General features: G+C 45.0%; 1 protein-coding gene across 1 annotated transcript in view; it reads left to right on the top strand.

Moving 5' to 3' along the window:
• Positions 1-14,820, top strand: part of NSUN2 (NOP2/Sun RNA methyltransferase 2) — a 48,393-nt gene that overhangs the window by 11,682 nt on the left and 21,891 nt on the right. Inside the window, exons 9-12 of the mRNA XM_060253729.1 lie at positions 5,948-6,078; positions 9,311-9,384; positions 10,086-10,216; positions 11,531-11,627. Of these exons, the coding sequence (XP_060109712.1) occupies positions 5,948-6,078; positions 9,311-9,384; positions 10,086-10,216; positions 11,531-11,627 (433 nt within the window). The remainder of the gene's footprint in view (positions 1-5,947; positions 6,079-9,310; positions 9,385-10,085; positions 10,217-11,530; positions 11,628-14,820) is intronic.

Genomic DNA, 14,820 nt, shown 5'->3' with positions numbered 1-14,820 from the left:
TTGTTGTTTGCTGTAGCTTAGAGAATGGGGTGATCTCCGCTCTGTCCATTAGGAGCTAGGCGTTTTCTTTCAGAGGCGTTTTCTTCAGCTGGGACTCAACTAGGAAGCTCTTTCCTTTTCCTTACTAGAACCAGTTTGTCTCCTGTCTTTGCAGTGAAAGTTCATGGTCCCTGTGATCTCTACCACTGATCCACACAACTAGACTTCTTCCCAGTCTTGTTGCAATTATTTAGAAAGCTCCAAAACTGCCAGTGGGGAGATTGAGCCACAATAATGTAGGAGGAGAAGAATATCTTTTCTGTAGCTTCAAGATGCATCAGGATTCAGTTGAATCCTCACCTGGCAAGAAAGTCCGGAGTGTGTGTCCCCCCGCCCCTTAAGTTCTAACCTATAGTTTTGACTGTGTTGCTTCTCTCCCCCAAGATTTGATTATTCTGGCAAAATTGGGAGGGTAGCCCAGCGTAGCCTGAGCTCTTTAGGTCTTGGAAACTAAGCAGGGTCAGCCCTGGCTAGTATTTGGATAGACCATCAGGGACATGCAGGGTTGCTCCCTAGAGACAGACCACCTCTGTTGCCCTTGAAAACTTTATGGAGACACCATATGTTGGCTGAGACTTGATAGCAAAAAAGAAAAAGGCATAGCAGACCATATGCAGAATGTGTCTGAGGCATTGGGTCAGTGGCAGCTTTGGGTTCTGGGAAAGGGATTCTGCAGATGTCTGATTAATCAGTTATATTTCTGTGTCTGCCATGTTCACCAATGGGGACTCCAAGAAGCTTACATCATTCTCTTTTTCATTTTATCCTCACAACAACCCATGGGGATAGGTTAGGCCCAAGATCATCCAACAGAACTTCCACGGCGCAAGCGAGGAGTCAGACCTGGGTCTTCTAGATATTGATCCGAGACTCTTAATCACTATACCACACAGGCCCTTAATAAACCATAACAAAAAGGGTCCGGTTCGTCCTGCCCACCCAGCTCACTTCCAGAGTCTGGAAAGACTTGGTGTGACCTGTGATGACAAAACATTCAGGCAGGCTCTTAGTAGGAGGAGGCCATAACGGCTGTTCTTAGTTCCGGAGTGGCTGGCCTTTCAGAGGGCCCAACTTTTTGCTTGATCAGCTAGGTGCTTGCTTCATTAGAGCTCCTGGCTCTCAGGGAGCAGGTTCATTCCTTTGAGGCTACGATTGCCAACCTGGTGATGCTGAGGCACAGAGAGAGAACTGGAATTCACTGCCACAGGAGGTGGTGGCGGCCACAAGTATAGCCACCTTCAAGAGGGGTTTAGATAAAAATATGGAGCACAGGTCCATCAGTGGCTATTAGCCACAGTGTATGGAGCACAGGTCCACCAAGGGCTATTAGCCACAGTGTATGTGTGTATATAACATTTTTTGCCACTGTGTGACACAGAGTGTTGGACTTGATGGGCCGTTGGCCTGATCCAACATGGCTTCTCTTATGTTCTCTTATGTTCTTATGAGATGAGACCTTCAAGGGCATACCAGAACAGTCCCATGCCTGTGCTGACAGCTCTTCCACTATTGTGGAGAGTGAGAGTCTCAGGGTTGGAGGGCATCATTCTGAGGACAAGGGATGTGATCCCTTAGAAGGGACCCCTTCCTTGGGTGATGCATCAGTAATCTCTCATACCAAGGAGGATGCCCTCTGGGTTTGGGAGGAGGTGGCCTTCCTGGTTGTGAAGGTTGCAGACATCATGTACTGTCTAGTTAAGTTGATAAAGAGTGCTGGGCAGGAAAGCCAGTTTGGTGTAGTGGTTAAATGTGCGGACTCTTATCTGCGAGAACCGGGTTTGATTCCCCACTCCTCCACTTGCACCTGCTAGCATGGCCTTGGGTCAGCCATAGCTCTGGCAGAGGTTGTTCTTGAAAGGGCAGCTGCTGTGAGAACCCTCTCCAGCCCCACCCACCTCACAGGGTATCTGTTGTGGGGGAGGAAGGTAAAGGAGATTGTGACCCAATCTGAGACTCTTCGGAGTGTAGGGCGGGATATAAATCCAATATCATCTTCTTCTTTTTGTGTGCACATTGGCACTAGCGATAGTGGGAAATGTAGTTGTGTGGTCCTGGGGGAATAACGTAGGTTATGAGGTAAAAAGTTAAAGGTCTGGACCTCTGGCTCTAGAGGGAGGAAGTATTTATGGGGGGGGGTGCGTTCAAAGCTGCTAGGGCTGGGGAAAGCCCTGCCTCAGAAGTTGGAAAGATCACTGAGTTCCAGGGTGGATTTGATTTAAATTAAATTGATTTAAATCACTAGTCAGTAAGACTCAATTTAAATCATGGTTTTCTATATAAAGGCTCATTCTTGCTGGCCTTAATATTTACAAACCAGATGAAGGTTTCATTTTAGTATAATTTTTCAAGTTCGTTTTAGTTGCATCAGAAAGTTAATGAAAGATCTCAGGTTTTCACGGCTGGCATCATCATGCCAGAAAGTTAATGACTGATTATTTACCACTTGCAATAATGTCATAATTATCTATCCCAAGGTGAACTATCTCCAATTAAATAGATTGATCATTTATATCTGGGCAACTTTTCTGCTGTACTTTATTGGAAGGAGAAAAATAACTGTAAGACAAATGGGCTGCTGCCTGGTGTGTTCATCTCAATCGAAAAGCACGACCAGTGAGGCTTCTGAAGAGAGCAGGAAAACGTTATTCAAACAAAGGGAAACACAAGCCTCAGAAGCCTGAATCCCGAAGGACAAGTGGAGTTACAAGCTTTTTATGTGCTTTTGGACATGCACAGATACCCATTCCTTTGTTCAGCACTTCACCCTTTTGTCTTATGCATGGTTATTCTCACAAATTCATATATCTTGCTTTCTTTCTTTCAACTGGTTTTCTATACTCCCATTAGTGCTGCCTGCTTCCTATCTATATTTGATCATGTAGGTAACTCCCCAGGACTCTTAAATACCATTCTAGTTGATAGCAGAGTATAGAATGGTATCTTTGACCATTAACTTTTCTAAATTTTAATGCTTGATGTGGAGTCTATTATCTTACATACCATATGAAGGAATTCTCCTTTGCTATTTATACAAGCAAACAAGCCGTGGAATTTTCTTATTGAGATATTATTCCTTATTTCTAACCAGAAACCCAGCTCCTTTGGTCCTTGTACCAAATAACAGTATATGCTTTAGGGAAGAATGCTCCACTTTGGGACACAATTTAATTTTAGCCCATTTGATTAATAAATATGCTTCCAATAAGACTACTGCTCTTTATGCAGCATTTATTGACCTTAAATCCGCGTTTGATTTTATTTCTAGGGAAATTCTCTGGGAAAAGATAAGTGAGACCTCCATTGATAAGAGACTTCTTTTCCTAATCCAAACACTTTATACAATTAGGGTCAGATGCAATAATCACGACCTCTTTACTAATCTTATACCAATAAGCAAAGGAGTTAAGAAAGGCTGTGTTTTAGCCCCTTCACTTTTCGCCGTCTATATTAATGAGCTGATTGGCAATCTGGAACAGGTAGACACTCATCCCCTAGCAGACAGCCACTTGACAGCTTTATTGTATGCAGGTGATGCAGTTTTGCTATCCAGGACACCTGCAGGCCTAAAAAGGGCGTTAAAACTATTTGGCCTATATTGTGAGTTAGGAAAGGAAAGGTCCCCTGTGCAAGCACCAGTTGTTTCTGACTCTGGGGTGATGTTGCTTTCACAACATTTTTATGGCAGACTTTTTTATGGGGTGGTTTGCCATTGCCTTCCCCAGTCTTTTACACTCCCCCCCCCCCCCCAGCAAGCCGGGGACTCATTTGACCGACCTCGGAAGGATGGAAGGCTGAGTCAACCTTGGGTCGGCTACCTGAATCCAGCTTCCGCCGGAATTGAACTCAGGTCATGAATTAAACCACCTAGAACTTAATTACCACAAAACAAAAATCATGGCCTTTGGTACAAAACCTAAAGTTAGGGAGTGGACTTTAAATAATTATAAGATACAACAAGTAACGACTTACAGATATCTCTGGGTTATGATCCATTCTTCAGGGATGAAAAAGGCCCACGATCAGTATGTTGCAAACTCTGGGTATAAATCCTCACAAGGCATTGGTAGATTTTTTTATGCAAAAGGGGGGCAATATATACCAGCGGCCCTCGAGTTATTTTTTGCTAAAACTATACCCCAGCTTTTGTATGGGATGACATTGGGTTCAGTATCATTAAGCTTTTCTTCTCTCGAAAAAATGCAATCAAAATTTTTTGAGAGCTATATTTCAGTTTCCAAAAGCTGTTTCTAATGCCATCATGCGCCTGGAATCGGAAATGATAAGAATAGAGGCTAGGATAAGCATCAGTTCAGTCACTACCTGGCTCAAGCTAAATATTAATTTTGAAGGACAGGCACACTTCCTGCTGGATTAGAACTGTTTATCAGAGGCTATCCATACTCAACTTCTCTCCTGAGTCCTTCAAGATAATGGCCTTAAATCAAGCCAGGATCCTAGTAAAGCAGAGAATATTAAACGTAGAGGGGCAGAATGGCATCACTAGGGTCTCAAATTATTTAGCCTCACCTCAAACAAAATATATTGTCTCCCCAGCCTCATACTTGTCGACTTTAGTCACATTCCATCTCATAGAAGGGCCATTTCTATGGCCCACTGTAATATCTTTCCCTTGGAGATGGTAGCTGGTCTTAGCATCTCCTCCTTGGGTCTTAGCATCTCCTCCTTATCCAGGCCTATTTCATCCCAAGCAATTAGTGCTGTGAGTTTACCCAAATTAACCCCACTCCCCCAAAAAACCCTTACTAGTATTTTTCATATTTTTAAAAGCTGAATACGTATTAAAGAATCTGATTTGGCTACCAGTACAGTTGAATAAAAGCCTATATTATTTGGCTTTTATTCCAGCATGGCTTGAAGAAGGCATTTAAAGAGACAGCTCTTTAAATGCCTTTTTTTTCCTCCATTGAAAGCAATGGGGGATGGGGTCACCTTTGGGAGCCCATAGAATTGGACTCCCTGGTCCAGTCTTCTTAAACTTGGAGGTGGGGTTGAGGAGAGGCACCAGCAGCTAAGCTGAAAAATTGGGTGCCTCCATTTCTCCGAGATCAATTCTTCATTGTACTCTATAGGGACTATCCCTACAAACAATCTTGTATTCATTGAACTTCTTAAAACTTAGTGGTTAAGAGAGAAGGGGCTGATTCTGTGTGCCCAGGGATGACCCAATAGGACTGAAGCCTATTAACGGTATATGTTTATTTTATAACATTTTTGCCGCGAAGAAGAGGCATGTTATCTCTGCAGGCATAAATTCAGTTTTGAGAACTGGAAAACCAAGCATCTGCGATAATATCTTCTAGAGAGGAAAAACTGCCCCAGATAATCTTACAGAAACCTGAGAAAACATGACATTGTGAATGGATTAATGGAATTCCTTTACAAAAACATTTAAACATTGCATGAATATACAGCCTCATGCTACATAATTAAAAACTAATCCATATTTCATAATAAATAACTTTTGGACTAATTAATTGTATCTTTAGACATATTTTTTCTTCAAAAAGTCATCTATCTTAAAAATCCTATTGATTTTAATGCACTCTGCCCAGTTCTCTTTACTGCTATCAAATGAATAAGTAGGAGGAGAGCTCTTTTCTGTATACTAAGTGTCTGCTGAGAAGTCTTCACAAGTGGTTATGTTATGCACAAATGGCTGTGTTATACATGAATTGTTCTGTATTTGGTGCTTTATGCAATCTGGCTGGCTTGTTGTCTGGGCAGAGAAAATCAAGCTGTCTATATCCACCCTGCCTCTGCTGTTGCAAAGCAATGTCCCAAGAAAGCTTAGTCTGGGTTTGCTTGCTTTGGAATCGTGGGCGGCAGCCTGTCTTGGGCAGAGTTCTCGAGGTGTAAACCAGCACATTAAAAGTATTTCCTTGTGCAGGCTGCAGTTAAGGATTGCAACCCGTGGAGTGGAACAGCTGGTAGAAGGAGGCCGAATGGTGTACTCCACATGTTCCTTGAACCCAGTTGAAAATGAAGCTGTTATTGCCTCTCTGTTGGAAAAAAGCGAAGGTAAGGATAGAAGGGAGTTTCTGCACTTACAAAATAGTAAGTGTGCGTGCACATGACAGCTGTATCTTGGGGGGGGGGGGAAACTGTTGGTATTAAAGGTGCCACTGGACTCTTAACTTTGTTCTGTTGCTTCAGACGAACGGGCTACCTACCTAGAATAGTATATGTGATTGTAAAAATGCTGCGTTGGTTTCCGCCATCTTTCATGTGATTACCCTTCTTATTACAGCCCCCATCTCACTTAATCTTAGCCTGTGCAGGCCCCATAATCCCCAGCATAACCATTTTGCTTCCTCTGTGGAAAAGCTGATTGGATTCAGTCCTGTGAATCCCTTGTTAACACTGTGGGATCTCACGGCTGTGCTGCTTGAGCCTTCCTTCTTACAATAGAGACCAACTTTTCCTGATGGTGCAAGACTTTCCCTTTGATGTAGAGAGGCTTCTCTGTTGGAAGAAGACTTGGATGAAAGGGAGCGTTAGGATCCAACCTGCTCTGTTGCTTAACACCTTTCTGGTCAGAATTCCAGTTTTAAACACATAAGAAGAACCCTGCTGCATTGGACCAGTGGTCTTTCTAGTCCAGCATCCTGTCTCACACAGCGGTCAAACAGTTCCTCTGGATGGCCAATGATATGGTAGATGACAGCCAGTTGCTTGGGGGGGCTTGATAGGAGCCCTCTAGGGGCCTGATTTGGCTCCCAGGCTGCATGTTTGACACCCCTGCTCCAAGACCTCCTGACTCTGGGATTCAGAGGTTTAGTGCCTCTAAATGTGGAGGTGGTTAGGCTTAACGGCCATGGTGTTAAGGGACTGTCGATTTGCAGTACAGTATATGACAGCCCTTCAAGTACTTGAAGATAGTCTGGGGCTTCATGCCCTCACAAGCAAGACAATAACAGGCAGAGTTCATAGTTGGTGTGTATAAGGGGTTTTGTTAAATACGTTAGAGGCTCATCACAGACCTGACTGGCAGTTACATTTGCTCCTGTGGATGGGAAAAAATACTTAATATCTGAGTTTATTCTTGTTCCTTGTTGTTCTGGGCAAACACCCTTCTTAAGGGTCTTGGCAGAGCAACCAGGCTTTATATCCTCTATAGAATTAGAGTGCACTCGGATTCACCGGAGGGGAGCTCACTTTGATACTGACCACAATTTGCTAATACTGTAAGCATGTTTTTAAAAAATCTTTGTGTTTGTCTGTGTCCTTTATAAAGTTTATATCTCAACTACCTGACGTTACATTTCATGACACACCCGGCCTGCCCGACAAGGTCTCATTTCCGTGAGATCTGGCCCTCATAACAAATGACTTTGACAACCCTGGCGTAGTTCCTCAGAGCAAGTCCACTTGGTGGCCATCTCAGCATTTCTCCTGTGTCTGGATTCCTGCACTTTTTCCCTCACTCTCATTCTAAAAAAAAGTCTTAGGGGTTTGTATAATCTATTTCCTCCTGTAAGGGTTCCAGTCTCTCAATGGAACTTATCCTTGGTTTTCTCTCAACTAATTCATAAACTTTTTGAACCACTAGCCTCATACGATTCGTCATTCTGTCAGCTAAGATAGCATTCCTGGTCATTCTCACTTTGGTTAGAAGGGTAGAGGAATTAAAGGCTCTCAGTTCAGACACCCTATTTACTAAGTTCCATCAGGACAAGGTGGTTCTTTGCCTGACCCTGGAACTCTTACCCAAGGTAGTTTCCAAGTTCCACGTTTCACAAGATATTGTCTTACCTGTTTTCTTCCTACATCCCCAGACAGAAGCTGGGGAAGCTCTTCACACTCTAGACCAGGGGTGTCAAATTCATTTGTTTATGATGGCTGCATCAGATGTAAATGAAACCTTGTCGGGCCAGGCCATGTGAGTACCAGGTAGCAGAGATGTAAACCCAGGCAAACACAATTAAAGATTAAAAAAAATAAAAAATTAGTACTCATTGGTCTTAAAGGTGCTTTCTTTGTATTTCTCCCAAGGAATCCAGGGAACTGGGAAAAGGAAGCTCTGGCTCTTTCCTTCCTTCCTTCCCTAGGGGATTAGGAGGGGGTGGAGCCTTAGTCAACAGAAGGAAGAAAGGCTTGGCTCAGTAGTCTGCTAGGCAATTGAGAGAGCCTGGCAAAGCAAGCTCTCTCTCCCCCCCTTCTTCTCCAGGGGAGGAGCCTCCGCCAATGGAGAAAATAGAGGTTTTGCTCTGTAGCTCCTTTGTGATTGAGCAAGGCTTGCAAAGCAAGCTGTTATGCAGAAGGAAGCAAGAGAGGGAGAAGGAAGCAGATGACAGCCAGTTGCTTGGGGGGCCTGATAGGAGCCCTCCAAGAGCCTCATTTGGCTCCCAGGCGGCATGTTTGACACCCCTGCTGTAGACATTAGAAGAGCGTTACTGTTTTGTTTAGCGCATACAAGTGCTTTTAGGAAGGGTAGGAACCTGTGTTTTATGGGAAAACAATAAAAGGAAGACAGTCCCCTCCCATACCCTATCTAGGTGGGTGATATCAGCAATCTGCTATGCTTATAAAGAAACCAGATTGCCCACTGCTGCTGAAAGTTGACTCCGCTAGACCATAGGTCCCTTGACTGCCTTCGCTGCAATTGTTGACATGCAAGGCCATGACATGGTCATCAGATATCTTTGTCAAGTACTATTCAGTTGATGTGGACTCTAGAAAAGAAACAGCAATTGGGAGAGCAGTATTACAGTCGCTTTTCCACATCCACCTCCATCAGTAAGTGATCTTGCTACTCTGCTGTGGGGGGAATGCACAGTAGACACAACAATGAAAACAGGGTTGCACTTACCTGTGACTGTTTTTCATCTAGTGTCTTCTGTGTAAGCCCAGATCCCTTTCTCCTTTCCTGCTGTGGGCTGTAGTTGTCATCCACGGGGTGCAGCTGCACAGTGGTGAATGGAGAACTGAGGGAGGAGGGCTCTCCCTGCCTCCATCACATGACTATTGGGTGGGGAGATTATCTGGAAAGGGGGGGGAGGGGGGAGTGTTTGCTAGAAGCCTGCTGAAAGGATCTCTGCAGCTGGCCTGTGTACATGCAATCCTGTGTGTGCCTGCGTAAAAGACATTCGATGAGCAGCAGTTACAGGTAAGTGTAGCCCTGTTTTTTGCAGCAACTGGCTGTCATCTGCTTCCCTCTCCTCAGAATTTCAAAGTTTCATTTTCAAGTTGCTTAGAATTGCATAACTTGCCTTGATGTATTTTTCACTGTAGTTTTACTTACTGTTCAAAGGTGCCTTAGAACTTGCTGATGTCTCTTTGGAACTGCCGGGTCTAAAGAGGATGCCAGGGGTGACGCAATGGAAGGTAACTCTGTTTATGTAAAAACTATGCTGTAATACAATGTGGGGGGCCCTCAGTGACTTGTGAGTGGGCACCTCATTTTTACCCTGTATGTCCTTTCCCATGGCATTAGTTCTTTCGCTTCTCCTTGCAAGCCTCATATCCTCACTTTTCTCTGCTTCCCTCTCCCCTTCTCACCAACTCATGAACCGACATCCCCAGTCTTCAGCTTTACTTCTTATTTCATTTATAAATGCCATTATCCACAGTGGGGACTCAAAGCATCATTTTCCTCCATTGTATCCTCACAACCATCCTGTGAAGTTAGCTGGGCTGCAAATGTGACCCAAGGTCAGCCAGTGAACTTCCACAGAAGAGTGGTGACTTGAACGTAGGCCTCCCAGGTGCTAGGTCTGAAACTCTAACCACTATGCCACACTGGCGTTCATGTGGTTGCTGTTGCACAGAAGCGAGCAGCCAGTCCTGTCAGTGTTGCCTCCAGGCCTGGCCCCATAAGTCTCCTCTCCAAAGCCAAAACAGGCCTAGAAAGGTCCTTGTCTTCTCCCTCTGAAACCAAGGCTCAAATGCTGCTGCGTGCTTGATTAAAAGGTACTATTTCCATGTCTGTTGAAGGAGATAGCTAAATATCAGTCTGCTGAAATGGAACGATGTCACTGTTGGGTGGGCAATGTCAGTTTAAGATGTTTTCACATTTCCCAATCCAGGTAATGACGAAAGATGGGCAGTGGTTTGAAGACTGGAAAGCTGTGCCTCCCAACAGGCACACTCAAATACGGCCTACCATGTTCCCCTTGAAAGATGAAGCAAAGCTTAAAGCCTTGAATTTGGAGCGCTGGTATGTGTTCTTGCAGCATTGGGAAGTTTAAGTTCTTGACATACTTTTCTGGTTGTTAGTTGATCCTTTTGGAGTTTTTCATTTTGTAGCTTCTCAGTTCCCCTGTGCTGCTCTGTGTATGGTTCCCATACAGTTCTTCTTTCTGTCGTTATGTAGGAGACTGTTCTCTTAGGACGTAGGCATAAGTCATCAGTATGGACTTTTTTCGTAGAGATATGTATAGTTAAAAATAAGTGCTTGGATAGTAAGATGAAACATTAGTAGGGGTGCTGAGGAGTCAGACCCCCCCATGAGATGGTTGCCTGCTTAAGTGAAGTTGCATAAAGTTAGGTTTTTATTTTTTTAAAAAAATAGAAAGATTTTTATAGAAAGTATGGATAGAAAGTAGCCCTGTAGCATAAGAATCATTTTAGACATTGAGATTGATTAGACAAGTGCGTGTATCCAGTCACACATCCCTCCCATCTCAGTCATTAGGGATAACTTTTTAGGAGTCTTAAGTGATTTCCCGTCTCTCTGATGCAAGGAGAGGTGAGTAAAATGGTTGGATTGGGAGAGGGCTTCACACCAATTAGAAGAGTGGAATTAGCTTGCGGCACGTCTGCACATGAAGAATATGTGCAGGAGCCACTCAAATGCAAGTCACGTCAAAGAGCAGCCTTGTATTAAAAACACGGAAACAAGCTTTTGCAGACATGTGTGATTGGGAACTTTCAACCAAACTCATACGCAATTACAATGCTAAAAATGAGTCTGAGTTTATATCCAAGGAGATCTTTCTATTTAATGCAGTTGAGCAAAATTCCCATCCTAATATATATGATGTAAAATCATTTTGGGTGGGCTTATGAATAAAGTATTAATGTGGCTCTTTCACACATATGTGGCTCTCAAAGCCCCTGCCGACTTGGAGAAGGCATTTCCCTCTTTGAATCACTTTTCCAAGCTCAGCTAAAGTTGTTTTCTTTCCTCCTCTTTCTCCCCCTCCCTCCCTTCCTTTCCCCCTTCCCTCCCCTCCCCTTTTATTTCCTTTCCTTCCTCCTTCCCTCCCTCAAACATCTGACATTTATGTGGCTCTCAGATATTCTCTGTTGCACTTACATTAAGCAAGTTTGGCCATCTTTGTTCTAGTCGTATCTTACTAAATATTTTAAAGCACAAGAATACAAGGAAATGTAAAAACCCTTCTGAATAGTTTTGAATTCTTGGTTCAGTTTATTAATATTCAGATAATCAAGTTTTTGATATTGTATATGTCTGTTGGTTTGACTGCGAAACTAAAAATATGCATGTTGTTTATTTTTGTTTATCTAGCCTTAGAATTTTGCCACACCATCAAAATACTGGAGGATTCTTTGTAGCTGTGCTAATTAAAAATTCTCCTATGCCATGGAACAAACGTTCACCCAAGGTAATATTTACTTCATATCAAAATTGATTTTGTTATTGTTAGTGGCAGAGATAAAAAGTAAATACAGATCATGCTTCATGACTGGGAAGTGTAATATTACAATCAGCATCATGTGTGTTTTTGAATTAAAGCGTATTCTTGAACGATTGGTTTCAGTTTTAATTTGTTAGCTGCCTTGGCGGTCTTAGGAGGCCAGGTATATGGGGTAAAAATGCAAAATAAAAGCAAATGTGCTGAAATAGAGGTAAGGATTCAGAGTACCATAGAACTAGTAATTGTTCTCCCAAGGATGCTTCCGACTGCATGCAGAGTAGCTCTTTGGTGTCTGGTTGTTATATCTCAATGGATCTGGTTTGGTTTATTTGTTTTCATGGTCTGCAGTGGTTATCTCTGATGAGTGTACTAGACTGCCCCCCCTCAAGTACACAAGCTTAGCATTTTTCAACTTTATCATTCAACTAGGAGTAAGGCCTGTTGTGAATAAAAATACAACAGGCTCTAGAAGGAGGCTTTAGGTGAATGCCTGCCACCCTAGCTGTCTTCCCAAGTGAAGGCATCGACTCCCCCAGCACCACCTCAAGGGGAGCTGATCTCTGCCATCTAGAGAGCAGTTGTAAATATGAGTGATTTCCAGTGGTTCCCTAGGAGGAAATAGCATTGTACCTGTCTGGGGTCCCACCACTTCTCAAACCCCACCCTCTGCAGGCCCCATGCCTTAAATATCCAGGAATTTCCTAACCTGGAGTTGGCAACCCTATCTCCTTTCCTTCATCTGCGTCTCTGACTTCAGCTGATCTCTGCCATCTAGAGAGCTGTTGTAAATATGAGTGATTTCCAGTGGTTCCCTAGGAGGAAATAGCATTGTACCTGTCTGAGGTCCCACCACTTCTCAAACCCCACCCTCTGCAGGCCCCATGCCTTAAATATCCAGGAATTTCCTAACCTGGAGTTGGCAACCCTATCTCCTTTCCTTCATCTGCCTCTCTGACTTCAGCTTTTCACTGCCTTTCCCCTTCCTGCAGCCTCTACCTAGGCTGTCTTTCTCCGGGGCGCAAAGCAGCTTGCATGATTCTCCTTTCACAACCTTGTGAGGTGAGTTTAGGCTGGAAGTCCATGACTGGTCTGAAATCACCCAGTCAGCTTCCACAGCAAGGACCTGGATCTGGCAGACTCCATTCTGAAGCCCTAACTCCTATGCCTTCCTCAAACTCCACCACAGAATCTCCAGGAATTTCCCACCAACCTAGAACTGGCAGCCATAGTCAGAAGGACTGGCCCCACTGAGTTCTGCCTCAGAGGCTTTCAGTGATGCCTTTCAGACCAACAGTCTCTGATAACATTGTTTGTCTTAAGCGCCCTGCTTATCTGTTTACCCTGCAAAACAGTTGTTTTCTCCAGGTGAAGTGATCTCTGCCATCTGGAGATTAGAGTTGTAATTCTGAGTGATCTCCAGCCCTCACCAGGAGATAGGCAACAATGGTTTCCCGGGAGGAAATTGTTGGTTTGGAGTCTATGGCACTGTACCTCTCTGAGGTCCCACCACTCCTCAAACCCCACCTTCTCCAGGCCTCACCCCTTAAATCTCCAGGAATTTCCTAACGTGGAGTTGGCAATCCTATCTCCTTCCCTTTATCTGCCCCTCTGACTTCAGCTTTCCATTGCCTTCCCCCTCTGTGCAGCCTCTACATAAGAGATAGTCTTTCTTCACAGTGTGTGAGAGGGAACCAAAGCAGTTTACATCATTCTTTCCTCCGCTCTTAGATCTGAACAACAACCCTGTGAGGCAGGTTAGGCTGAAAGTCTGTGACTGGTTTGAAATCACTCAGTCAGCTTCTACAGCCCTCACTTGCAGATTGGCAGCAATGGTTCCCCAGAAGGAAAGGCCTCTGGCACCCCACGCCAGTACCTGCCTGGCTCCCCCCCAGGCCTACCCTGTGGCCGCACCCCTGCCCATGGGGAGAGCAGGTGCGGTGGTGTGGAAGGAGGGCTGGGCAGACTGGCCAAGCTGGGCCTACGCAGTGCACTCTCAGAGGCATTCTGTGCTGACGTCCCGCCTGGCTGCCTTCGCCATGAAGGTGAGAACAGCTGGGCGGGGCACATTCTCCTCCGAGCCAGGCTTTCCTTGCAAGGGAAGTCCGGCTCAGAAGAGAGCACACAATGGCGTGCCATCCTGCTGCTCTCAGCTTCCTATATTTGTGACCTGTGAAGCCAAGGGGTGGGGGAAGGAGGCACTCAGAGGTGCCCCATAGGCGAGGTAGCACCCCAGAGGGCTTCCTACCTCGCCTACTCCCATGTGCTGGTCATGCTCCGAGGCCTGTAGTGATACCTTAGGAATTTCCGACCAACCTGGAAAGGTATCACTAAAGGCCTCTGGGCAAGTGCCCCCCCTGGCTTGCTGTCTTCCCACTCACCCAAGTGAAGGCATTCACTCCCCCCCCCCCCCACAAGGGGAGCTGATCTCTGCCATCTGGAGAGCAGTTGTAATTCTGAGTGATCTCCAGTCCTCACCTGGAGATTGGCAACAGTGGTTCCCCAGGAGGAAAAGCCTTTACCTCAGAGTCCATTCTATCATATGAGCCCACCGTAGCCTAGTTTGAATACCAAAAGTGAAGAGTATTTGCAGGTGGAAAGTGGACAGCCTATTTGGCTGCTGCTGTAACTGGCCCCTCCCTGCTGTGAGCGACCATTCCTTTTGACTCACTGTCTGCTTCACCGTTTCCTTCGCGGCAGTGTTGCTTGGGGTGGGGTGGGGGAGAGGCAGTACCGATCAGTAAGCGCCCAGGAGAATCTGTCAGCAGAGAACTGTCTCGCTCAAAGGCCAGTGGCCTTCTGGTGGTTCTTTGCCTGACGGGGCCTGTGATGGGTGGGGGAGAGCAGAATCAGGCAGTTGCACACCAGAGACAGTGCGAGCCAATCCTGAGGAGGCCACATCCAACGAAAATTCTCAGGTTTGCCCCCACGATTGGGCTTTTATTTATTACTGATCCCCCCCCCCCGGTAAAAATTACAATATAAAACCAGTATTCTAGAGCAGGCAGTTAATATAGGACATAGAATTATAGAGTTGGCAAGGACCTCCAGGGTCATCTAGTTCAACTCCCTGCACAATGCAGGAAATTCACAAATACCCCCCCCACACACACACACACACACAGTGACCCCTGCTCCATGCCCAGAAGATGGCAAAAACCTC

Source organism: Heteronotia binoei, chromosome 14 (genome assembly GCF_032191835.1).
Source record: "Heteronotia binoei isolate CCM8104 ecotype False Entrance Well chromosome 14, APGP_CSIRO_Hbin_v1, whole genome shotgun sequence".
NCBI classification, from domain to species: Eukaryota; Metazoa; Chordata; class Lepidosauria; order Squamata; family Gekkonidae; genus Heteronotia; species Heteronotia binoei.
Note: the sequence above shows the minus strand (reverse complement) of the source record. Positions and strands in the feature narration are given on the sequence as shown.